Below are 24,915 nucleotides of genomic sequence, written 5' to 3'. Positions count from 1 at the left end.
ATTAGAGCAGATAAGTATTATTAAGAAATTATATTTTCAGGGGCACGTGGGGGTAGCTTAGTCGGTTAACAGTCCAACTTCGGCTCAGGTCGTGATCTCACAGTTGGTGAGTTTCAAGCCCTGCGTCAGGCTCTGTGCTGACACCTCGGAGCCTGGAGCCTGCTTTGAATTCTGGGTCTCCCTCTCTCTCTGCCCCTCCCCCCACCTCAAAAATAAATTTAAAAAACTTTTTTAAATTATATTTTCAAGGCAGGTGATGTAACTAGCTTGAAAAGTGTTTTGTTTTGGTTCGGTTTGGTTCGGCTTGGGTCATTTGTTACTATTTATCTGTTTTGATTCTGATGGTACCATCAGCTTCTTCCCACAGAAGAGACAACCTAAACTTTCTTTTCACTGGCACTTTTCATCGCGGCGTCTGCCCTGTGATGAAGCAGACAGGAGTGCAGGGAGGGGTGACGGTGGTATTTCCTGTTTCTGGCTAAATAGTTCTGTCCTAACGATTCCTACCTGCCCACAGTGTTAAGTCTTGCACCACGCAGAGGAACTCTAGAGGAATATGATGGAGTCTTGAGGGAAAGAGAAATGGTTCTCTGTTTCACCTGTCCACGTTCCTAATTTAGCTTTAATGCCATTTCCTTGATGAAGCCTTTTGTGACCGCTCTGTGCCTCGCATCTCCCCAAGCAGAACACAAGCCATCGTTCTTTGAATGCCTCCATTTCATTTGTAGAGATAGTACAGCAGTGTAATTAAGAGCCCAAGCTCTGGAGCCAGACTGCTCCAAATCCCTGCTCCACTACCTTATTAGCTCTGTAGCATCGGGCAAATTACTTAACTGCTCTGGACCTTGGTTTTGTCATCTGCAAAATAGGGGTAGTAATAGCCTAGCAGCGTCTGTGATTGCTGTGAAGACCACACACACAGGCATGGAGGTCAGAGGTCAGTAAAGATGAGGTACACGGTCACTGTACCTCTCCTGGCGTCTGATTCTGTTTTGTTTTATCCATGCAGGCTTCCTGTCTCCCAGGCGACCCGAGCCCCGTTCAGTGTGGGAACCACGCTTCTTTCACCATCGTGTCCCCTTCAGTAATGACAGAACTGCTGCTGAAGAGCTCCAGGGACTGGTGGGAGGAGAGGGGCCTTGCAAGAGGGCTGGGGGTTCCCTCCGGCGGTCTGGGGGGAGTGATAAGGAGATGAAGCCCCGGCTGTGGGCTCCAGACGCCTTCGTACCTCGCTGTGCCTGAGGGGCTCCCCTCCCTTCCTCCTTCCTTCCTCCTTTCCTGAAGAAAGGGAACAGAAATGGGGGCAATAATAGTACCTACCTCATGGAACTGTGATGAGGGTTAGATTAGGCAACATAGAAAGCGTTTAGAACAATATGCCTGACGCAGCGTAAGCGCTCAGTGATGTTCCTTCTTACTACTTTCTTTTTCTTCATGCTTATTTTTTTCTGATTAAGAAAGCAATGCTTATCTGTGGTAAAGTGTGAAAAGGTAGGGAAAAACTCACCACAGCGAGGGAGTCAGATATATGAGCAAATAATAAGAGACGACGAATAAGTGCAATAAGGAAAGTGAGCGCGAGATGATGCAGAGGCAGCTCAGAGGGAATGAACTCGGTGGGGGCAGAAGGGGACAAGCATAATTTCTGGAAGAGCTCCACAGAAAAGGTAGGCTTACGAGGAGGCTTTCAAAGATGAACAAGACTTTGTTAGGTGGACAAGGAGGGGAGGGCGTTCAGGAGGAAGGAACAGCATGTGCAAAGGCACGGAGGCATGAAACAGCATGTGTGCTCCTGTAACTGTGGTTTCGCATGGCTCCAGTGTACAGTATGTGGGGGGTGGGAGAGTAAGAGGTGTGCTACGAGGCAGGGTGGGGAAGTAGGCAGGGCTAGGAAATGAAAAGTCCTGCCCCTCAATAGAGTTTGGACGTCGACCTAAGGAATGAGAAGGGGCCGCTGAAAGGTTCAGAGGGGGCGTCATATACACACTTAGCATTTTAGAGAGCTCATGTAGAGGTGCCAAGAATGGATCGGAGAGCAAGGCTTTGGAAGCAAAGACACTTCTGTAATGCTAGGGCCAGAGTCCCAGAACGAGTTAAGGACAGCCCAGGCCAACACAGGAGTCAAGGGTGAGCAACACAGGATGGGCTAGATATTGCCTGACAACTGTGGGGGTGAGGAGTTGTAGAGAAACACTGCATCCAGAACAATTCCCAGGTTTCTGGCTTAGCTGACTGGGAAGTGGATGATGGCAGCAACCAAAGTAGGAAATACACAAAGAAAAATTTGCTTGTGGAGAGAAACCACTCTGGTGACCAGCTTTATCTTTGTATGTAAAAAAATCGTCCATGTAGTTTTCTTAAGTAAGCGCTACACCCAAGGTGGGGTCGAACCTATGACCTGAGATCAAGAGTCACATGCTCTAACTACTGAGCTGGCTCTAACACTGCCCCTAGTCCGGATAATTTTTTATTCATTTGAAAATCTTCAGTTCTTCATTACTGGCATATTTAGAACAATGCAGCTGACTGGGCTCTATTTTTCTTTTTCTGAAGTACAAAACATTTTTCTTCTCCACCACTGCTTTGTGATTCATACTTCTGTCAGCCGGCATGTTCAGGTAAAACCAGGGTTTTCCCTTACTTGGAAACTTACCACGTAATATGCTTTCTCGGAACTATTTGAGTTGGATCTCAAGAACGGATATGACTTGGGATGGGTGAGAGGCATTAGGAATGAAAATGCTTTTGCTATGGCAGATAACGTCCTTGGAAATCTTGCCCATCCCTCTCATTTCACAGATGAGAGGCAAAACCAGAAGCTAACCATGGAAGGCAGAAACGTACAAGGAGGCAGAATTCAGCTCAGATTAACTTCCAGCAAGTAGAATGCTCAACAGGAGAACTTGCCTGCTTTTGCTGGGTATTACAGTGAGTCCTCATCCTGAAGACAGTAGAGAATGGATGGTCGTCAGTCAGGCACTAAGGCAGGAGGTTGAAAATAGTTTCTTCTTTTTAAAGTTTATTTATTTTGAGAGGCAGACAGAGTGAGCAGGGAAAAGGCAGAGCGAAAGGGAGAGTCCCAAGCTCCGTACTGTCAGTGCAGAGCCCTGTGTGGGTCTCCATCCCACCAACCACGAGATCATGACCAGAGCCGGAATCAACAGTCGGACGCTTAACTGACTAAGCCACCCAGGCCCCCCTGAAGATGGTTTCTAAGGCCCTCTTGGACTGATTTTTATTGATTGTGAGAAGCCAGAGCAGAACAGGGGGAACACTGTGTGAGCAAACCCGTGGGCATAAATGTAAGGTGTGGAGGGGGCCCTGTTATATTACCACTATTTGATGTGACAATTCTTTGCTTCACCAAAGCAAACTCAGGGTCCTGAACCTTCTCCTGGGCCCATCTGCGCATTTCCTTGTAAAATCTAGTTCCAGCAAGAACCCTGTGAAGTCAGGATGAGTCCCTCATCCTCCACCGTCACCCCAGGGTGGGGGACCTACTCACCCGGACCCATCTTCAGCAAGAATCCAGTTAGGGGTCAGTTTATCCAAAACCCCTCTTGCTCCCCCTTATGTATATTTTTTTCTCTTAGGAATTTTCTATTCACTGACTACCCTCCTTCCCCACCATCCTTTGGTTGGTTATGAATTCCCACCTGACCAGCAGTATTCAGACATTAGCCCAGTTCTATGGAGAGGCCTCTGTTTCCCTATTGCAAGAGTACTGAATAATAAAAAATATTTTTATTGCCCTACTGACCAGCACTTTTTCACAAATCTGGTTTTTAGATGTGTGAAGAGAAGATATGCAGAGACCAGCTCAAGGAAAGCCTGGGCTACGTGGCTAAGGATTTCACATTTTATTCTCTAAGAAGGGAGAAGATACTGAAACTTTTTGATAAAGGAGTGACAAGATAGGTGTAGTGTTTTAGGGAAATTGAGAGCAAATAAAGATAATAATCCCTTTAGGAGACCATATACTCCAAGGGAGGAGTAATAAGGACCTGAACCCTGAGCTTAGCAGCAATGGAAACAAAGACGACTATGAAAGAGATGTAGAACTGTAAGGGACAAGACAAGGCCATCACTTGGGTGAGGGAGGCTTCCTCTTCACACGCCTCCCCACTCACCACACAGCCGTCCGGGACACGTGGTCCAGCTGCTCACTAAGTAGAGCAACCCAGGGTCTTCCATTCTTGGGTCTCCTTGTCCTACCTCACCCGGCAAGTTCACTGGTTTCCTCATCTGTACAATGGGGTTACTATGAACATCTGCTTCACACACAGGCTGTGACGATGACCTGGCTTAATCATCTGAAAACCACTGGAAAGGGGCCAGGCGGAGTATATGCCATATGCCAGCTACTATTACTACCATCACTTGGAAATCCCACCTCTCCCACGACCTCAATTCTGAAGCCTTCCCCAGTCCATGCTTACTGAACCTGCCCAGGACTTGATACAATTCAGATGTAGGAAGATGAGAAGAACCAAAGAAACCTCTGATCTAACCCTGAGTTTACAGAAATCTTAAGAGGGGGCAGTTTATGGGAAAGATGTATCTGGTTGAAAACTCGTAACGTGAAACTTTTAGAGGTCCAAATATAAATGCCCTGCAGTCTGCTGGAGACCCAAGACTGGAACTTGGGAGGGACTAGAATCACAGGTGTAAACTTAAAACTTATTCACATAGAGGGAATAGTTGAGACCGCAAGAGTAAGTGGGTTCCAAGGGTAATGGTGTAGAAGAGACAAAATGGCATGATGACCAAACATTCCTGTGAGTACTCAGGGAGTGAGAAAAGAGGAATCATTATGGGAAATAGGGATAATCAGGAGAATCAGATGAATAAAATGTTATGGCAACTTCAAAGATATTTAAAAAGGGGCGTCCGGGTGGCTCAGTTGGTTTTAAGCATCCAACTTCAGCTCAGGTTATCGTCTCACAGTTCGTGAGTTCCAGCCCCACATCAGGCTCTGTGCTGACAGCTCAGAGCCTGGAGCCTGCTTCAGATTGTCTCCCTCTCTCCATGCCCCTTCCCTGCTCATGTTCTGTCTCTCTCTCTCAAAAATGAACATTAAAAAAAAAAAAAAAGATACTTAAAAAATATGGACACCTGAGTGGCTCAGTCAGTTGAGCATCTGACTTTGATTCAGGTCATGATTTCACGGTTTGTGGGTTCAGGCCCCACTGGGCTTTGTGCTAACAGCATGGGGCATGCTTCAAATTGTCTCCCACTTTCCCTGCTCCTGCTCTCAAACATTAAAAAAATAATAATTTTTAAAAAGATATTTAAAAAATAAACCCAATTTCATGCAGTGGTCCAGATCAGTCCCAGGTCTGAGATGCCCTGAAGGAGGGAGTCATGAGGTCTTTGCGTGGCGGGGGAGTTCAGCGTGTGGGCAGAGCAGTGGTCGATCATGTGTAGGGACTATTCATCAGCTAGCAGCTCTGCCTGTTTAGGGGTCTTTTCCAGAGCTCCGCAACAGGAATCTCCACGTAAGTGAACATGCTCGGCCCACCCCAAACCGTCCAGCCTGGAACCTCTTCTCTAAAACATACAATGTTTTACAAGATCTTGCTCAACTTTATCTCTTCCCAGAAATTTTCTCTTTTCCATTACTGGTTCATCCTCTTCAGTGTATATGTTTAGGCTCCATCCTCAGAAATTATTTTATAGGTCTGACTTGGGGGGCTCGGAAACCTACATTACTAATAAGCAGCCTAATGATTCTAATATGGATAGTTCATGGTCTACACTTTGAGGAACAAAATCAACCTGCAAGTACGTGGTGACTGCCAAAGAAGAGCCAAAAGAATGAGTTTCATTATAGCTTTAAGAAATTAAAAATATATTAGGTGATCACAATATATGCTCCCAAGTTTTTTAGAGGCCAGTTCTAGACACTTCCTCATCTTTTGCATAAGACTTTCATTTCAACCTTCCTTCTCGTGACTGGAACACCCTCCCACCAAGCGCCCAAACAAGAAGTCTACATATGCCCATTGCTACCCAACAATGTACACACTTGTCAGAGGCCCCACACCCGGTAACACCTTTCCAGTTTTGGTTGCTGGTCTTAAGAGCACACGGCACACAAAATCCGACGTGTGGGTATGAGATGGGAGCAGCTGTGTAAATGGGAGTCTGTGGCAGTACCTGGAGTCTTGAGAGAAAGAGGTCATGTGTTTGTGACTGAAAGAAAAATAGTTGTCTGTAAAAAATTTTAAAGATTCATCTTTAAAGATTCCAGTTATAGTCACTGTTTCCTATTTTAACTGAAATAAATTTGTGCTCCTGCACAAAAACACACTCAATCTCTCCTTCTAAGAAACTATTCTGTTTAATAGTGCACTTCATTTATGCTACAGGATGAGCAGGATTGGGAAGACAGAACCAAAGATCATCCCTTCAGCTGGGAAACTCGGGAGCTCCATCCTAACCCAGCAACGCGGCCCAGTCAGGCCAGAGACTCCCTTCTCTGGGCTTTGCTTTTTCTTTGCATTCATACTTGGCTGCTGAAGTCAGAAGTGGGGTCAGGAGGGATCCGGCTGCTGGGGCCAGGTGTCATAGGTCACAGGGGACAGAGGGCAGGGCAAGCTGGCTGAGTGAGCTCCATAAAAGCATTCCTAGTAACTGGGGGTTTGGATTAAATCGCTTTCCAACACAGGAGGGGGGAGAGGAACAGGGAGAGAGCAGGAGGGAAACCAGGCCAATGCCAAACGCTTCTGCTCCTCTCCGTTAGACTTACTGGTATTCAGATGGATTTCGCAGCCATATCTATCACAGGAGGGAAGAACAAGGAGTTCTCCAACAAAACTGCCTGCCTTGCTGCTCTTGGAAACCTGGGCTTGCTGCTCCAAGAGCCCTGCAAAATAGTTACCACAGAAAACCTCTTGGGGTTCCCCCCCCCAATAAAATAACACATCCCTCAGCACCAAGTTTTTCCATAATTAATGAAGTCATGAGACAACAAAAAAATAGCACATTCCTTATCAAAACTTAAAGCTGGATTAGGAACAGTGGCTTTGAAATACAGCCTCCATTTCCCCTTCTTATCAAATAGGACTCCGAACATTCTTTCCACTGCCTTCTGTGCTGACTATACTGACTCCGACTACAGGAATCCTTGGAATTTTATTCCTACTGTGCTTCCATTCCTCACCTTGGAAAGAAAGGCTCCTCTGGTGTGAAAGAAATGGTCTAGTGCAAACTCCCTTCCAGAATGGAAGGTGATAAGTCCCAGAGCCTCCCTCTCATTCGCAGCACTTAACCTGCCGCTCGCCACCTGGTGTCATTCTTGGGGAAACAGACTAGGTAGCTTCATCACTGTGCCAGGAGGATTTGCCCAATTTGCCCCATTCTCTAAAGTGAAAGGGTTGAGTCGGAAGGGATACATTCTAAGTTATTCATACTCATATAGTAAGGCAGGAGCTCTTTAGACTCAGAGGAAGTGAGGAAAACAGGTGTGTGGCTGTCTTTCATGTAGACTCTCGGATATTTAATTCAGCAGTAACTCTGAGAGAACTTTTGCTCATTCCCATCACATTCAAAGGCTTCTCTCCAGTGTGAATTCTCTGATGGCGAACAAGGGCTGAGCTATACCTAAAGGCTTTCCCACACTCACTACATTCATAGGGATTCTCCCCTGTGTGGATTCTTTGATGCTGAATAAGGCCTGAACTATAGGTAAACTTTCCTCCACATTCCATACATTCATAGGGCTTCTCTCCAGTGTGGATTCTCTGGTGCTGATAGAGGTGTGAGCTCTGGCTGAAGGCCTTCCCACACTCGTTACATTCATAGGGCTTCTCTCCAGTGTGGATTCTCTGGTGATGGATGAGGGTGGAGCTCCTACTAAAAGCCTTCCCGCATTCATTGCAAGCATACGGTTTCTCTCCAGTGTGGATTCTCTGATGATGAGTGAGGGTAGAGCTCCAGCTAAAGGTTTTCCCACATTCGTTACATTCATAGGGCTTCTCCCCGGTATGGATCCTCCGATGCAGAATGAGGGCAGAGCTACAACTAAAGGTCTTCCCACAATCATTACATTCGTAAGGTTTCTCTCCGGTGTGGATTCTCTGATGCTGAATAAGGTGTGAGCTCTGGCTGAAGGCCTTCCCACACTCACTACATTCGTAGGGTTTCTCCCCCGTGTGGATTCTCTGATGTTGAATAAGGTCTGAAGTTCTATTAAAGCTCTTGCTACATTCATCACACTTATGGGGTCTGTCTCCCATAGGAAGTCTCTGATGCGAAATGAGGTTAGGACTCACAGTGAAGCTGTTCCCAAAATCATTATATTTCTCACTTCTCTCTCCTGCAGGGCTTAGCTTTTCCTCAACTGTCACTTGACCAAAATCTTCTATCTTCCTATTCAATCTTTCTCCAGAGGAGTTCCCCATTTGCCTCTTTAGACTGACTTTTTGTTCATAGGCTTCTTCAAACTTAAGACCCTGAGAAATATCCTTTTGGAATCTTCCCAACAGCACCCCACGTGATCCTGTATCTTCAGAAATTTCTTGATCGTGCTCAGTTCTGGTCTCACCATCTGGCACAATACAAAATACAAACATCACTTGTCCCTTGTGGAAGAAAGAATCAAAACCAGAGGGCAGGATAATTACGAGAAGAATGTTCATAGGGCTAAAAGCACATGCCTCTTACCTGCGTGCAGACCTGCCCAGGCTGGGGGCAGCCGAGGCATGCTAAGATAATTGCCTTGAGGAAACAGTGAAGGAGAAAGGCAGGAAGCAAAATCAAAGCAAAAAGAGTTAGAAGTAAGGAGAAGGCTGGAGATGGGAAGAGAGGGAGACAGACCAGGCAGAGGCAGGGAACCAAAAACAGAAGAGAAAGGACATGCTGTTCAATGAAGTGACAAAGTCCCCACAGAGGTCAGAGACTGCAAATACAAGTGGGGAGATGGTGGCTTTCAGAAGATAGGGGAGAACAAATACAAGCAAGCAAGCACAGAAGGCTGATGGGAAACAGCAGCAGAGCAGGAAGAAGCGACAAGGGGGAGGCCACACATGCCAAACCCATGGGAACAGGCAAGATAGAGTTCAGTCCATCTCTGGGCCCTAGGCCTAGGAGGCTGTGCTAGGATGTAAGGATTTGACTCATTTGACTTCTCAGTTTTCACTACTTTGGGGTTTTCAAAGGGAGTTTCAGGGACAGAGGATTAATGAGAAGGATTTAGATAGTCAGCATTTTTACTCTGTCAATGTTTTAAAAAGTAAAGACAGCACAATGAACGTCAGCGACAGAAACAGCGGTTTCTCCCTCATCTGAATAGGCACCTCTCAGGACCTCCTCGTTCTCAGCTCCCTTCAAACCCAGGACTCTCGACTCTTCCTCTCAATGCAGCCCAAAGATTGTGTCAAAATCCAGAAATGGAAATCCCGCCGTGGGGGAAAACATGGGATAAGGTCATGTCAAGCAGTCCCAGGGCTCAATTCCAGACCCAAGGCTTGCAGGGGCCTGAAAGGAAATGTACAGGGGTCTCCAGCGGGAGTCAGGGAGACCCCCTGGCACCGCCCAGAGAATGTTCTCACTGGAAGCGAATGACAGACAAGGAATTCAGTCCACAGACTAAAGGTTAAAGAAGCCAGCTGCTCCCCGAAACAAGCAGAGATCTCTACCAGAGCTGCTGCACTTGGCCCTGAACAAAGCAACAGATCCCCCAAGGTAGTACAACAGAGAAGAGAAGGAGAGTTCCAGATGTGCCCTTGGGCACAGAGCAGGGCCTCCACGTTTAGGGATCCCAACAGGCTAATCTTTTGGAAAAGGCTCTCAAATATACATTAAGAATCACAGGGAGAAAAGCACCAGATTTAGAGCCGAAAGACTAGGTTCAAGTCCTGCTACTTGCCAGCTACACATAAAGCACACGTAAAGCACTGAAGACCTCTGACTTCTCTTTCCTCGCCTGTAACATGAGGAGAGTACCAGCGGCCTCCATCACTGTGTTACTGAGAGGTAGAGAGAATGTATACAAAACCTCTTTACAAACTCCAACTTACTACACAAACAGGAGTTACTATCATGATTGTTGTTAGAACTTTCTAAGATTAAGTCAATCCTTAGCTGATCATTTTGTGATTCGACTATTACTACCAAACAAGGAAACAGAAAAATGCCACGGGACTTTTACTGAGAAAGCAAACTCCTTACCCAGCGAGAACACATTTCCATAATTCTCCAGCATCACATCCCTATAGAGGTCCCTCTGAGCAGGCTCCAAACGCTTCCACTCCTTTCGGATGAAGTACACAGCTACATCCTCAAATGTCACCAGCTCCTGAAACAACACGGTCTTGCATGCAATTTCAGGGTGAGGGATGGGACTGGCAGCACCAAATAAATAAATAAGTAAGTAAGTAAGTAAGTAAGTAAGTAAGTAAGTAACGGGATGAGGCCGAATGATGTGTATCTACGAGGTGGGGGGGAGGAGGTTATGGTGCAGGAAGAGAGGACTCCGTTATTCAGCAGGAAAGGACCATGTCCCTGATACAGCGAATCACGGTTTAGGGCACCAAATGGATGTCACTGCACAAACGTTTCCACAAAATGGGAAGGAAAAAAAAGAAGGATAAAGGAAACCACAGCTCACCTGGGACTTGGCCTTTAGCAGTGCAGCTGCCAACATCTCATCCCCCAGGCTGTCCTTGTCAGAATACGCAGGAACTTTTGAGGAAGGAAGAGCTGAAAGACAATAAAAGGGTCCGTGAGTGAAGTCATCTGCTCTCTGACCTCCGAACCCATAGTAAACTCATGGGGTCCTGGAACAATCTAGGGCCCACTCCCTCTTACACATCTAAGTTTCATTCCCCAGTGGCTGTGAAAGGTGCTTACACAGGCACATTCAGTGTGCATCCCTCCTCCAGAGGAGGGATGTCCAAAGCCCTGTTGATGCTGCTCTCCATCTGCCCCAGGTCCCTTCGTTTCTGTCCAGTCGCTGCTTCTCAGGGAAGCAGGCCCAGTCCTCCCATTAGTGATCAGCACCTTCTTGTCCTTTCTCCCAAGCTTGGATAGAAACGTAGACATTCCTGCTCACGTCCCTTCCACCCCTCTCCGCATTTCTCAACTCAAACTCATGCATGAAGGTCTCTTAGACCAGAGGAAACCAGTAGCCTGACTGAACAGATAATGCCCATTATTCTTTCTCTTCATCCCCAAGATCAAATCTAAATACTACATGTTTCCTGTTTCTGTGCTTGATCACGTATCTTCTTCTGTAATTCTATTTTTTTTTTTTTTTTTATAAGTAGGCTTCATGCTCAGTGCAGAGCCCAATACGGAGCTTGAACTCACGACCCTGAAATCAAGACCTGAGCTGAGATCAAGAGTCGGATGCTTAACTGACCGAGCTAGCCAGGTGCCTCTTCTTTAATCCTTAAGTTAACATATTTGCCCCTTAGAGACTCTAAACCTCTAGAGACACTGGGTTGTGTACAATAACCTATAGAGTTCCTTACGTGCTTCTTCCTGATAAGCATACCCTTTAGGACTGTAATTGGCTCTAAGTCAGTGGCACAGTTGATGGAAGCAAAATACAAATACTTTAATGGCTTCTACTCATTTTATCCTTTTGCCTGTGACCTACAAAGCCAAGAGCCCCTCAAGTGCAAGCTCCTAAAGTACACAAACGAGGACTACGAAGTTGGCAGCTACCAAGCACCTGGAAGTCTGTGATTATAACGGTTTTCTTAATTCCGCATGAGGTACCAACAGCACTTCAAAAATGCCTGAGCTATAAAACCTGATAAGCTGTACATCATTATCGTCTTTAGTCAGCTTTCCCTCCAGACTATTAGCTACTGACTATCAGCTACCGACTATCAGCTACCGAAAGGGAAGGACTGTGTCTCCGCCACATGTGGATTCCAGTAGCTGGCCCAGAGCCTGGTGAATAAGAGATTCAGCGTGACTGGGGAATGTCTGAATGCAAGAATAAATGAATCCCTGTTGCTTACCACTCTCAAGCAGGGGCTGAGGTTCCTGAGATACGCAATCAGCCTGAGTTTCCATCGGTAGGGCCAGAAGCTCTAGGTCTCTGGTCTACTATCTGCAGACTCAGCAGGAAGAAGGTTTTGAATGAGAATGCGGAAGCACTGCAGAAGCAAAGTTCAAGGTGCAATGGTTAAAAAAAAAACAAAACAGATGAACAACAAAAAAAAAAACCTCCTGGGAGCTAGTATTTCAGGTAGTCCCCAAGACTAGCAAGAGAAAAACACAGAAACTGGGACCAGCCTTCCAGATCCTGGCAAATACATACACCTGCTCCTTGTGATGAACCTGCACGGGCAACACAGAAAGGGCCCCATTCCTAGACAACATCCCACCTCTGTCTCCCACAATGTACTGAGTGATATTTGTAACGACAAAAGATGTGGAATACTGGTGTCAAATAATGACACTGACAGAATGAAACACTAAGCAACGACTGAAATAAAAAACAGAAGAAAATGAAAAAGTGTGCACACATATATTTACAAAACGTGTATGTACTGTATCAACTTTTAAGGATGTTTAGGATAGTGCATAAAGCTAAACATTTACAGATTCTTTTTCTTTCTTTCTATCTATCTATCTATCTATCAAGGGAGAGAGGGAGAGGGAGGGAGGGAGGGAGGGAGGGAGGAGGGGAGAGGGGGAGAGAGAGGGAGGGAGGGAGGGAAGGAGAGAGGGAGAGAGGGAGGGAGGGAGAGAGAGAGGGAGAGAGGGAGGAGGGGAGAGGAGAAGAGAGCGAGGGAGAGGGAGGGGGAGGGAGGGGGGGAGAGAGAGGGAGGAAGAGAGGGAGAGGGAGGGAGGGGGAGAGAGAGAGAGAGAGAGGAGGGGACAGGGGGAGAGAGAGAGCAAGAGAGAGGGAGAGAGAGGGGAGAGGGAGGGGGAGGGAGAGGGAGAGAGAGAGGGAGGGAGGAGGAGAGAGGGAGAGGGGGAGAGAGAGAGGGAGGGAGAGGGAGGAGAGAGGGAGAAGGGGAGAGAGAGGGAGGGGGGGAGAGAGAGGGAGGGGGGAGAGAGAGGGAGAGGGGGAGGGAGGGAGGGAGGGACAGGGAGAGGGAGAGGGGGAGGGACAGGGAGGGGGGGGAGGGAGGGAGGGAGGGAGGGAGGGAGGGAGGGAGAGAGAGAGAGAGAGCACGAGCAGGGGAGGGGCAGAGAGAGGGAGACACAGAATCCAAAGCAGGTTCTGAGCTGTTAGCACAGAGCCTGATGCAGGGCTCGAACTTAGGAGCCGTGAGATCATGACCTGAGCAAAAATCAGATGCTTAACTGACTGAGCCACCCAGGCACCCCTTTGCAGATTTAAAAAAAAAAAAAACCCTCACAGACAGTAGAACTAGGAAAAAAATTTTTTACTTTATTAGGCTTCTGGCTATTGTACCAAATTTTGAGGATAAGGGGCCACGAAACAGCACCTAAATAGCAGAGATTGGAAAAACTTTTCATGAGTTTTCGGGCTCCCATTTAAAAAACCCTGGGGAAATAACACCTGATGCCCAGAACTAGGGCAAACAGCTCAGATTAATTAAACAAGATAAATCCTTCCTCTCCTAAGATGGTTGTCTGCTTCCAGTCTCAGCCAAAGGCAGGATGCCACTGAGGGACAGGGGCTCCTTCTGTGGTCTTCGTGCAGTGTCATCACAGGGAGCAGGTGTATGTATACACCAGATCTGGAGGCCTGGTCCCCATCACCAAGAAGGCAGCAGCCAGCCTTCTTTCTATCTAATATATCTCCTTGGAGAAGAATCTAAATCCCTGACGCAGGGACCAATACTTTGTTAAGAAACATAAGCTTACTTATTACTCCCTGCTGATGTCCCACTGCTCAGTTGCTATGACCAGTAAAAGAGATCTGTTCTTTGTGGCTCGAGTGAATAAAATGAAACATCAGTATCTAGACCGAGGTTTGGATCTCAAGTGGAAGTTTCTACTGCCCTCTTGAATGCTGTGACAAGAACCAACAGACCCAGGAAAGGTGCAGCAGCTACCAGAGCTTCCTTGCACTTAGGCAAGAGAATAGAAAAAAAAAACAAAAAAAAAAACACTTGGATTTCATCTACCTCCCTCTTTACATATTTGTTCATGTAACAAACAACTGTTGAGTGTACTACGCTGCAAGGCACTACTGAAAGGAGTAAAAACACAGGAACGTAAGCAGTATCTGCTTCCTCATTATAGACCGCTGCATTCACAGAAGGCATAAAAAGGGGCGGGGCCCAGAGAGTCACTCAGAGCTCACAGAACTCTTGTCTTTGGGCACCAAGGAGGTACAGAATGCCCACCACCAAAGTCTTTACACAGAGAAAGGCACTGAATGAGGCACGGGCCAGGCCCAAGGGCAATCAAGGTGACACACCCTACTGCCACCAGAGCTCTCCTCGCTGGGTCCCTTCAACTCTGTCTCAGAGCCAGCCATCTTTTGTTCCTATCAACCAACTTTACAATTTCCAGGACTGTTTATAAGCAGACCCCTGCAACAAATCAGCTCTTAGTCCAAACTCTCTTTAAAGGAAAATCAGAGGCTCTGACTCCAGAGGAAAAAAAGTAAGCCTCCCTCCTCACAGCTGGGTTAACCAAAGCTGGAACTCAAAGGCATATTGTTGAGAACAAGTCCCCAGTGTCTGGATCAGTACACAGTGTTTCTCATGGGAAGAAAAATCTCCATTGTGCCCCCACAGCGTCAGGTCCAGGCCGGGCCCTTCCTTGCTCTGCTGCCAACACCTCTCCCTGAAGCTGCTCCTGGGGACCGAGAAAGATGACCTGGCAGTGAGAACGAGTCATGAAAAGCTTTACCTGCTGGAATCTTTCCTTCCTTCTTTGGAGTTAGTTGCTAGAGTGGCAATTACTGGGAATTTGGAAGCCTCTGTTCAAGTTCCTGGGAATTCTAACTTTAGTTGATGCCAATGCTGCTGTGAGACGAAGGAAAAAAATTTTTTTTAAATATTCATAAACTTCATTTCTACTCAAAGAAAAAAAAAAAGACAGAGAGAGAACATATACTAATCAATACAATTAAGACTACAACTGGTACTTGGGTTGCACCCCTAGAGAGGTGAAAGGCAACTGAAATTTCTCCAGGTCAACCTTCCACCCAGTGTAAGAAATGGCTGCCTGGCTGGCTCATTCAGTAAAGCATGCAACTCTTGATCTCAGGGTTGTGAGTTCAAACCCCATGAAAGAAAGGAAATAAAGAAAAGAAAGAAAAGACCTTCTCAAGTTCCCAATATTCTGACAGCTAACATGCAAGAAACTCTCAAATTCAGCAGGGAGTCTGTTTCATGGCTGCACAGCTCAGCCATCAGAGGTCTTCGGCTAGAGCTGAAAATCTATCCCCTTGGACCTTCACCTCACAGAGGCCTAGTACCCTATGGAGCTTCAAGAATAGAATCTTTTCTTTCCAGGCAACTGTTGATCAAACACTTGTAAACCACACTGATGCCCACTCTCTACAAACTTCTCTTCTTGGGGATAAATACCTTTAGCTCCTCTCATTATTCCATAGATTTCAGGTTCATCACCCTGCTTATCCTCCCCTGGAGTCTACAAATGCCATTCAGAACGTAAACATCCTTCTGCGTTCAATCCCACTTCAAAAGCCGATCAAATCAGGGATCTAACACAACTGAAAATGGGAGCCAGACACAGCTGTACCATTCCCCGTAAGAGACTCGATTTATTGAACGCCCGTAGGATTATTCCCGGGATCTGAGTTTGCACACTCTCCGCTCCTTCGCCCCATTCCAGACCAAGTTCTAACTGCGAATACTTCGTTGAACTCCTCAGATCCTCAGACCCGTCTAAGTAAAAATAGACTTCCCCTGCCGCTGGCGCGAACAACCGCGTCAACAACAAATAAAAGCGTCTGGGAGAGTTACCAAGTTAGGGGCGCTGTCATCAGCTGTTCTAAAGAGAGGGACCCGTTTACAGCCATACTGGAACTTTTAAGTGCTCGAACTGGGCAAAGTCACAAAACCAGAACCGGAGCCCCTTTCCTCCCGTCCTGGCAGGGCCCCGTTTGGAGGAAGGAAGCCCCGGGGGAAGCGGAGTCCAGGACCGGCTGCGGGGGACGGAGCGGCGCGTCCCGGCGCCCTGCTCCGGGCGGGCCTGGGGGCCCCGCGGGCCGCAGCGGCGCGGACACCACCCCCTTCCCCGGCGACCACAGTCTCCGTCTCACCGCGAGCCCCGCGGGCGGCCGGACTCACCCTGGGGGCAAGGACGGGAGATCTGGGGAGCCGGACACGGACCAGGCCGTGTCGGACCCTGTCACAGACCCACACACCGGGACAGAACAAAGAACGGAAGTTCTCTCTGTTTCGCTTCCGGGTCGGCGCTTTTCACCGCCCACGCTATCCCCCGTGGCCCCTCCGCGCCCGCTTGTTCTCTCTAGGAACATGGGAGGTGTTCTCCTCTCGGTGGTTTGGCGCCCTCGCCCATACCGGCCCTGGCTTTCCGGCCCGCCGCCGCGCCCCCTGTTGGCTGGGCCAGGCGAAGAGCCGCGTACCTCGGCCTCTGAGCGCGTGCTCGGGTGCCGCTGACCCCGAGCAGGCGGCGGGGGCAGCGGGGGTCCCCCACGAGCTGCCGAAGGCAGGGGAGAGTGCACCTTGCCCCAGCGACCGGGGTCCCGAGCCGACCCGCTGCAAAAAGCAAGACTTTCGAAGGATTCATCAATAGAAAAAAAAAAAAAAAAAATCACCTTTATTTGAAATTCCCAAATAAACCAAGTTTATGCTTCAAAAACCAAGTTTTGTGTTTGTTTCATGTAAAAATGCCCCCTTTAAATTACTAAAATCTGAAGAAGCCATTGCAGCCTGTCAGAGAGTTACGTAAAGACAAAACCTGCCCAAGTTGATGGGAGAGAAAAGTCGGGGGAGTTACCGATGGATGCATCCGAAGAAAACAAAGCAGGCGAAGCCCCCCTGCAGGTACCAAATGTGTGAAATGCTTGAAGGAATGAGGGGGAGGCTTCCCGTTTCCCTCACTTTTATGCCCTCACTGGAGGATCCCTGTAAGTGTCCGGAATCAAATCCTTACAAAAACGAGACCTTGTGATATCCTGCTCAACGAGGGCCCTCCTGACTCCCCTTGTAGCCCTGCCTCCCATTTGATCCCAGCTTTCACTACATCCAGTATTTATGGTGCCCATGGTCAGCTCTGCGATTGCAACAGAACTTACTCTCCACTGACTTGCAGTCTAAGAGCCATAATTTAAATAACCAATTCCAGGAAAACATCGTAAGTGCTAGGGAAAGGAGACTTTCCAGAAGTGTTGCAGGCTCTGGAGGGGAAGGGAGGTGCAACAGACAGCGGGAACAGCCAGGGCAAAAGGCCTGGAGGCAGGACAGAACAATGCACTAGTAACGCATATAACTTGTGCCTGGCCTGAGAAGGGTGGGGCCCATACCCAGTCCTTCTAGACCACAGTGAGATTTTGAGCAAATACTTGGCATATCCAAGCCACTCAGTAAACTCAATACCCACCCACACCCCCTACCCAAACAAAACAAACACACACAACCCCTGTTGTTGTTGTTTTTTTTTAATCTCTTCATTCTGTTTTCTTCCACTCCTAACCTCAGGGACAAGAAGTTCAAGAGCTATGGGAGGAGGCAGTGGCAAGCAGAACAGGGAAGGGTGGAAATAGAGGGAGTCTCTTCAAAATGGGATTGTTCTGTAAAAGGTCTCCTAATGCCAATCCAAGGGGAACAGCTCTTAGACTCCCAGCACCTTCAATGCAATCAGCTCTATTACTCTGGGGCTCAGAAGTCAATTTGTAATTTACGTGGGCATTTGCCCCAGAGCCCAGCCACTTGGGTAATTCTCAGCTAGTTCTCAAATGCCACACTCTTTTTTTTTTTTTTAATTTTTTTTTTTCTCAACGTTTTTTTATTTATTTTTGGGACAGAGAGAGACAGAGCATGAATGGGGGAGGGGCAGAGAGAGAGGGAGACACAGAATCGGAAACAGGCTCCAGGCTCCAAGCCATCAGCCCAGAGCCTGACGCGGGGCTCGAACTCACGGACCGCGAGATCGTGACCTGGCTGAAGTAGGACGCTTAACCGACTGCGCCACCCAGGCGCCCCTCAAATGCCACACTCTTAATGATTATTCTTCTGAGTCCATGATCTCTATAGTGCCATGAATCACCTAAGGGACTCTCAAAGCAGTCCACCAAGGTGGGAAAGAAAGTAGCTGAATTTTGTAAAGCTTTTACCTAAAACAAAGAGAAAAAATGGAGTAAAAAGGCAAGCCTTCCCAAAAGTCAATAGGAGGGCATGCACTAGTGGCCTCACTGGGGGGTTTCGTGTCAGACTATACCAGTCTTCAGACAAGGATATGAGCAACCTGGCAGGTAGGGATGGGGGATGGAGAACACAAATATTCTCAGAGAGTGTGTGTAGACAGCTAGTTTTGAGAGATTCAATTTCCAGAGTCTTACATTTTTTTTTTAACGTTTATTTATTTATTTATTTTTTAAATTTTTTTTTCAACGTTTTTATTTTTGGGACAGAGAGAGACAGAGCATGAACGGGGGAGGGGCAGAGAGAGAGGGAGACACAGAATTGGAAACAGGCTCCAGGCTCCGAGCCATCAGCCCAGAGCCTGACGCGGGGCTCGAACTCACGGACCACAAGATCGTGACCTGGCTGAAGTCGGACGCTTAACCGACTGTGCCACCCAGGCGCCCCATAACGTTTATTTATTTTTGAGACAGAGAGAGACAGAGCATGAACGGGGGAGGGTCAGAGAGAGAGGGAGACACAGAATCTGAAACAGGCTCCTGGCTCCGAGCCATCAGCACAGAGCCTGACGCAGGGCTTGAACTCACGAACCGCAAGATCATGACCTGAGCCGAAGTCGGACGCTTAACTGACTGAGCCACCCAGGTGCCCCCAGAGTCTTACATTTTCTATCTGTACATCTTTAAAATTGCTCCCTTGGAAAACATCCCTACGGCCAGGGTGCCCTCCTTCACAGTCATCTTCCCTCCTGGTAGAAGATAGCTAGGCTTCTTTACCCCCAAATCTTACAGTGATGTATTGATCTGGGGTGTCAAACCTTTTGGGGTACCAAGCAAAAGGATTCACTTGAAATACTGCTGCCAGTAAGGATTAGGTGAACAAATCCTTTGTGATTCAAGTGGTTTCCTATTATTTCCTGTCTCAGACTATGAGTCTGGAGTTCTCTTGTCCAGCAAGAAAGCGGGCGCAGAATTAAAGAGGCTAATGTCTATGGGGAGACAAGAGCCTTGAGTAAGGGTCCTTTCTCCATATTTATTAGGATCTTGAAAGCTTAGATATGTGATGGACGTGCAGAAAGTAAAACAGTAATCATTAACTTGTGTGTGAGAGATAAAGGGTCTCAGGGACACACGTTGTTAAGAGGTTAGGGTCAAAACATAACCTCTCGGTGCTACACAGATGGCCATTTCCTGCAGGCCCTGCATCTGGTTATCTGTCTTTTCTAAGGACTAAGATAAATGGAGCATGCTATCCTGAGAACCCTAAGTTACTCAAGATTCCATTATGGCCTGTATATCATTAGCTGTTCTCGGATGTTTTGGTCCTGTTAAGGCGGCTTTCCACCCTATGCCTTTTTAACCCATTTGTGTAAGCATAGAGAATTTTTAAACCTATTTCCCATAACTTCCCTCCAGTAAAAGGAGAGGACAAAACCATTTCTGTTGTAAATCACAGTGTGATTTTGCCATGTAAAATCAACACTGCTATAACTATATTCCTTTTGCCACTCATCTCCTCTATGTGGGCAGGATTTCCCAACATTTACGTCTATAAAAGCAAAAGTAGGGGGTGGTGCCTGGCTGGCTCAGTCTCTAGAGTATGCAACTCTTGATCTCTGGTTGTGCGGTTGTGCGTTCAAGCCCCATGCTGGTCTTTAAAAAAAAAAAAAAAGCTTTAAAAAGGAAGAAAATTTTAAAAAGCAAAAGCAAAAGTGGGAATAGATTTAATACTTTATTCTAGTAGTAGGTAATGCCCATCTATTGAGAAAAGCAAGACAGTTCCCTCAATCTCAGTGAGGTAAATTCTAATAAACATAACTTTTTGTTTGTTAATCATAGATCAGATTTGTTATATGTTTATATTTTTCTCAATTGTGAAGTAATAGTTATAATGATAACCCAAACCAGGAGAAAATTTTAAAGCCTTGCATTCATACAAAATCCAGTATTAATTAAATTTGTTTATATTTAATTTTTTGCAGCAAATTATGTTAATCAGTTATCAATAAAATACTGACCTTATTTCATCTACAATCCCACACATGCTCCTCCTGATTATTTTGAAGCAACCCCCAGACATGTTTATCTGTAAATATTTCGTTATAATTGCCTATATAAGGACTCTTGGAAAAATAACTGATACCATTACCACATCTAAAATATTTAATAACTTTTAAAATATTATATATGGAGCCAGTGATCAAGTTTCCCTCATTGCCTCAAAATTTTTAATTTGTTATAATTCTGTTTGAATTGTGATCCAAATAAGGTCAATATTGAGATCAGATGATATGGATCTTAAGTTTCTTTTAATCTATGAATTCTCTTTTCATCTTATTTTTCTTGTGATTTAATAAAAAGGATGATTTATCCTGCAGTTTCCCACTGTCTGAAGTCACCTGTCTCCCTGCATTGTCCTATTACATGTTCTTCAGGCCCTTATATTTCCTATAAATTGGTGATTAGATCTATACCAGAGGCTAAAAGAGTTTAAATTTCTATACTTTAGTTTTATGGATTTTGAATACAATTTTAATTTTTTGTTTCAGTCAACTTTTGCATCTGCAATCAGAGGCATGAATATACATAAAAAACTTTATCTCACTATATATGGGGTGTATAGTTCAGGTTTGTGCACTTGCTATTTGTATACTTCAATCAACAATAACAAAATAAATGTCCCCCATAAAGCCTCTTAAATATGCACCCAGGAAACACTTGAAAATACAATTTCTAATCTATTTAAAAATATTCCACTATTAGTGGCTGGAATTATTTTGTGGATCTGTCTACTTCTCATTATCAGTATTCCCTCTCCTCCAGCCCTCACCAGAGTCTCTGAGAGCAGGGACACCGACCGTCTCATCTGGCACGGTAATCCTCCAAAATCTGGAACTGCCTGACACTTAGCAGGTGTTCAACAACAACTGTGCAATAACTAACAAATAAGGAAGTAAATATTTATGGAATTCTTTGTTTCCTTCCAATATGCCCTCAAATATATATAAACTATGCCCCAGATATTGCATGAGGCATTATTATTATTATTATATTAAAAATTATTTGTTGCTCACCTGAAACTCAAATTTAACAGGTCACCCTGCATTTAATCTGGCAACCCTATCTCCACTGAAACTGTACTTGTTGAAATCAAGGGGAGTGATATTTAGCTCACTTCCCTGAATTCGTTATACATGTGTTCACATTCTTCTTTGAGTTAATAGAATTCTGCAGCTCCCGCGGGAATAAGTAGGTACACTTCTTCCCCCTAATTCTTTAATTTGACAGGATCCTAAGAAATGTAACTTTAGTGACTTTGGGACTTTATGGGATCTTCCATTCTTTCATGTTAGTAAAACCATGAAGTTCTTAAGGAGACTTAAATTTGTATTTGCCTATTTTGCATGGCTTTGCCTAACTCAAGATTGAAACTTACAGTCTTTTTGCTGTTTCCTTTGAGTCAGAAAATACTTCCTCATCGATTATTTTAAATTATTAATTTCTATCCTCATCAATATTGTAAAGTAGTCCATAATACCAATGTGTTTGAATAACAAGAATCAACAGAACTACTTCTCATTCTGGAAGAGATTCCAATGGCCACTCTTTTATTATTATTAGTTTTACTGTTTATTTTTGAGAGACACAGACAGACAGACAGACAGACAGAAGGTGAGTCAGGGAGGGGCAGAGAAGACGCACAGAATCCGAAGCAGGCTCCAGGCTGTCAGCACAGAGCCTGACGTGGGGCTTGAACTTATGACCTTGAGTTCATGACCTGAGGTGAAGTCAGACACATAACCAACTGACTGAGCCACCCAGGTGCCCCTCCAATGGCCATTCTTTTAGAATACTTGATACCAACTTTTTTATTTTTGTTAATCATTGTAGACTCTGGCTTTTTAGACTAAATATATGACAATCAACCTCAGCCAATATTCTCTTTGATGCTCAAATTGTCACTATTTTGGCCAATGTGAACTCATTTTAGGTTGATCCTTATGTCATTTCAATATAACCTCATTAAATATGAAAGCTTTTGGTACAACAAAATTGGCAGGCTCACCTTATTTTTCTCTTTGTAAAACTAGCTATTTCTCCAAGGAACACTGGTGCAGGGTTAAGGGAAAAGAAAAATATTCATCTCGGGGTTCCCGTTATTTCTGGGTAGTTGCTCATGGACAGAAATTTAAAAAGATAGGTATTAAATTTTTCTTATTGTGAAGAAATGAGTTAATATTCATACTGCCAATCCAGTTTTACTTAAATTCTTAATTCCACAACTATACTCCTTCCTTTACCTTTTACTGGAATACCATCTTCATTCTTTAAAAATGTTTGAGTGTGCAGGCATCTGTACACACACGCACGGTGAGCAGGGGAGGGGCAGAGAGAGAGGGACAAAGAGAGAAACTCAAGCAGGCTCCCCCCTATCAGCGCAGAGCCCCTGGGGCTCGATCCCGCTCATCTCGAGATCACGACCTGAGTGGAAATCAAGAGTTGGATGCTTAACCGACTGAGCCACTCAGGAGCCCCTAATTTGTTATTATTTAAATAAATGCCATTAAAAATAAAGTACTGGGAAAATACTATGAAGAGTATATATAAAAAATTTGAGGGGCACGTGGGTGGCTCAGTCGATTAAGCTTCTGACTCTTGATTTTGACTCAGGTCATGATCTCATGGTCATGGGACCAAGCCCTGTGTCAGGCTCTGTACTGGGTGTGGAGCCTGATTGAGATCCTCTCTCTCCCTTTCTCTCTGCCCCTCCCCTGCTCGCACTTGCTATCAAAAAAAAATTTTTAGAAATATTCTAACACATGACAGAAAAGGTCCTAAGGTTTTTAACATATAAAGAGCTTTCATAAATCAAGAAGACAAAGACGAACAACTCAACAGAAACAAGACAAAGAATACAAGGAGACATTTCACAAAAAGAAAAGCAACTGGCCAACAAAGATAAGAAAAACACATGTTCACCATCACACATTTTAAAAATTAAAATGAGATATTTTCTATTAGCTTGGTATAAATTTAAAGTTTATATATATATACCTTTAACAAATTATATATTTAAGGTATATAACATGGTAAATTTTGTGTATTTTACAACTTTAAAAAGTTGGAAAAAATGATTGAAATGTGTGTATTGGCTGGTATCACAAATGTAGTATTAGAGTCAAAATTGGCTTATTCATCTAAAATCCTGTTTTTGTATCATACACTTTATTAATTTTTTTTAATGTTTATTTTTAAGAGAGCAATAGAGCATGAGTGGGGGAGGGGCAGACAGGGGGAGACACAGAATCTGAAGCAGGCTCCCGGCTCTGAGCTGTCAGCACAGAGACCGATGCAGGGCTTGAATTAATGAACCGTAAGTTCATGACCTGACGTTTAACCAACTGCGCCAGCCACCCAGGTGCCCTTTGTATCATATACTTGAACTGTATTTTAAGTCACTGTAGGTAGACTAGCTGGGGTAAAATTAAGCCATTACATAGAAATGTGGAGACCACTGTGTTATTTCCTATCTCAAGATAGGTATCACCTTTCTCTCTCCTAGTAGTGGACAGTCTCCACCAAAGAGAAGGGCTGCAAGAGCTGCTGCCCTGATTCCAGGCTAGCCCTTAAGAGATTATTCTAGAAGAATGGATAAAGTCACAACGTGTTTCCTGGGATGCACAAAGCTGTCACCTTATCAGCATATATACATTCTATTGGTGTAACTGAGTCTCCTCGATTCATCAGATCACCGTGTTTGGGGAGACAAAGGGTTGGAAGGACTGCTGCCCACAAATGCCAGGGGTAAGACTGCCAGGTAAGATGCAGAATGCCTGGGGAGATTTGAATTTCAGATACACACTGAATAAATTTTTTAGTAGAAGTATGCTCCAAATGTTATTTATCTAGAATCCAAATGTAAGTCCTATAAGTTTATCTGTGTGATATGGGGGGCGGTATGCTCACAAGCACCTTCAGACCAAGACAGTCTGAAAGCCCCCCTGGTGGCAGTGTTCTTCCTGGCCCACCAGGATTCAACCACTCTCCTAGAGCCAAGCAGGCACTCCACCTAACCACAGGTGGGCACTGAGACTCGAGCAGAGCTCCCGTATTCCCAGTTTCTCCCATTTGTTAGCTTGTTCTGTTCAGTAGATTTGAGCTGTAGTTCCCTACAGAAGCCCATTATTGGCTTTTCTCCCCGCTTCCCTTCCTGCTCCCTCACACCTGGCTTTCTTGAATCACCTCCCTAAATAAACTCTAGGCCTTCAAGTCCTTGTATCAGACTGTTTTAGGGAAATCCAAACTGTTAACAGTCAGTGCTGGAAGTGGCCCTAGAAACCGAGCCATCAGGATGAGACTTTGGGACAGGTCACTCACTGGTCAGATGGTTAGTAAGAGGAGCCTGGTAACGAGTGCAGTAGTGATAACCCTGGCATGCTATACCATGGAATTACCGAGATTCTCACTAGTTCTAGCAAGAGATGAGGTACAGGTAGAAGGGGAAGCATTAGCTTCTGGAATAGTCCCAGAACTTGAACATTACTGGGATAGTGGTAATTATTAGGACCGCGGAGTTTCTCAAGCTTTGAAGAAAGAAAATTATAGGCTTAGTTCAGCCAACTACCACTTCAGGGCATGTTGTGGAAGCCAAAGTCACCCACGGGAGGGATCAG

At 45.5% G+C, this 24,915-nt stretch overlaps 1 protein-coding gene across 1 annotated transcript in view; it reads right to left on the bottom strand.

Moving 5' to 3' along the window:
• Nucleotides 1-6,324: 6,324 nt before the first annotated feature.
• Nucleotides 6,325-24,915, bottom strand: part of ZKSCAN1 (zinc finger with KRAB and SCAN domains 1) — a 66,104-nt gene continuing 47,513 nt past the window's right edge. Inside the window, exons 10-14 of the mRNA XM_047839198.1 lie at nucleotides 16,505-16,637; nucleotides 11,976-12,060; nucleotides 10,613-10,704; nucleotides 10,174-10,300; nucleotides 6,325-8,551 (exon numbers count right to left, since the gene is read on the bottom strand). Of these exons, the coding sequence (XP_047695154.1) occupies nucleotides 7,482-8,551; nucleotides 10,174-10,300; nucleotides 10,613-10,704; nucleotides 11,976-12,060; nucleotides 16,505-16,637 (1,507 nt within the window). The 3' untranslated portion in view covers nucleotides 6,325-7,481. The remainder of the gene's footprint in view (nucleotides 8,552-10,173; nucleotides 10,301-10,612; nucleotides 10,705-11,975; nucleotides 12,061-16,504; nucleotides 16,638-24,915) is intronic.

This window comes from Prionailurus viverrinus, chromosome E3, assembly GCF_022837055.1.
Source record: "Prionailurus viverrinus isolate Anna chromosome E3, UM_Priviv_1.0, whole genome shotgun sequence".
Lineage (NCBI taxonomy): Eukaryota > Metazoa > Chordata > Mammalia > Carnivora > Felidae > Prionailurus > Prionailurus viverrinus.
This window is presented reverse-complemented; position numbering and strand designations above follow the sequence as displayed.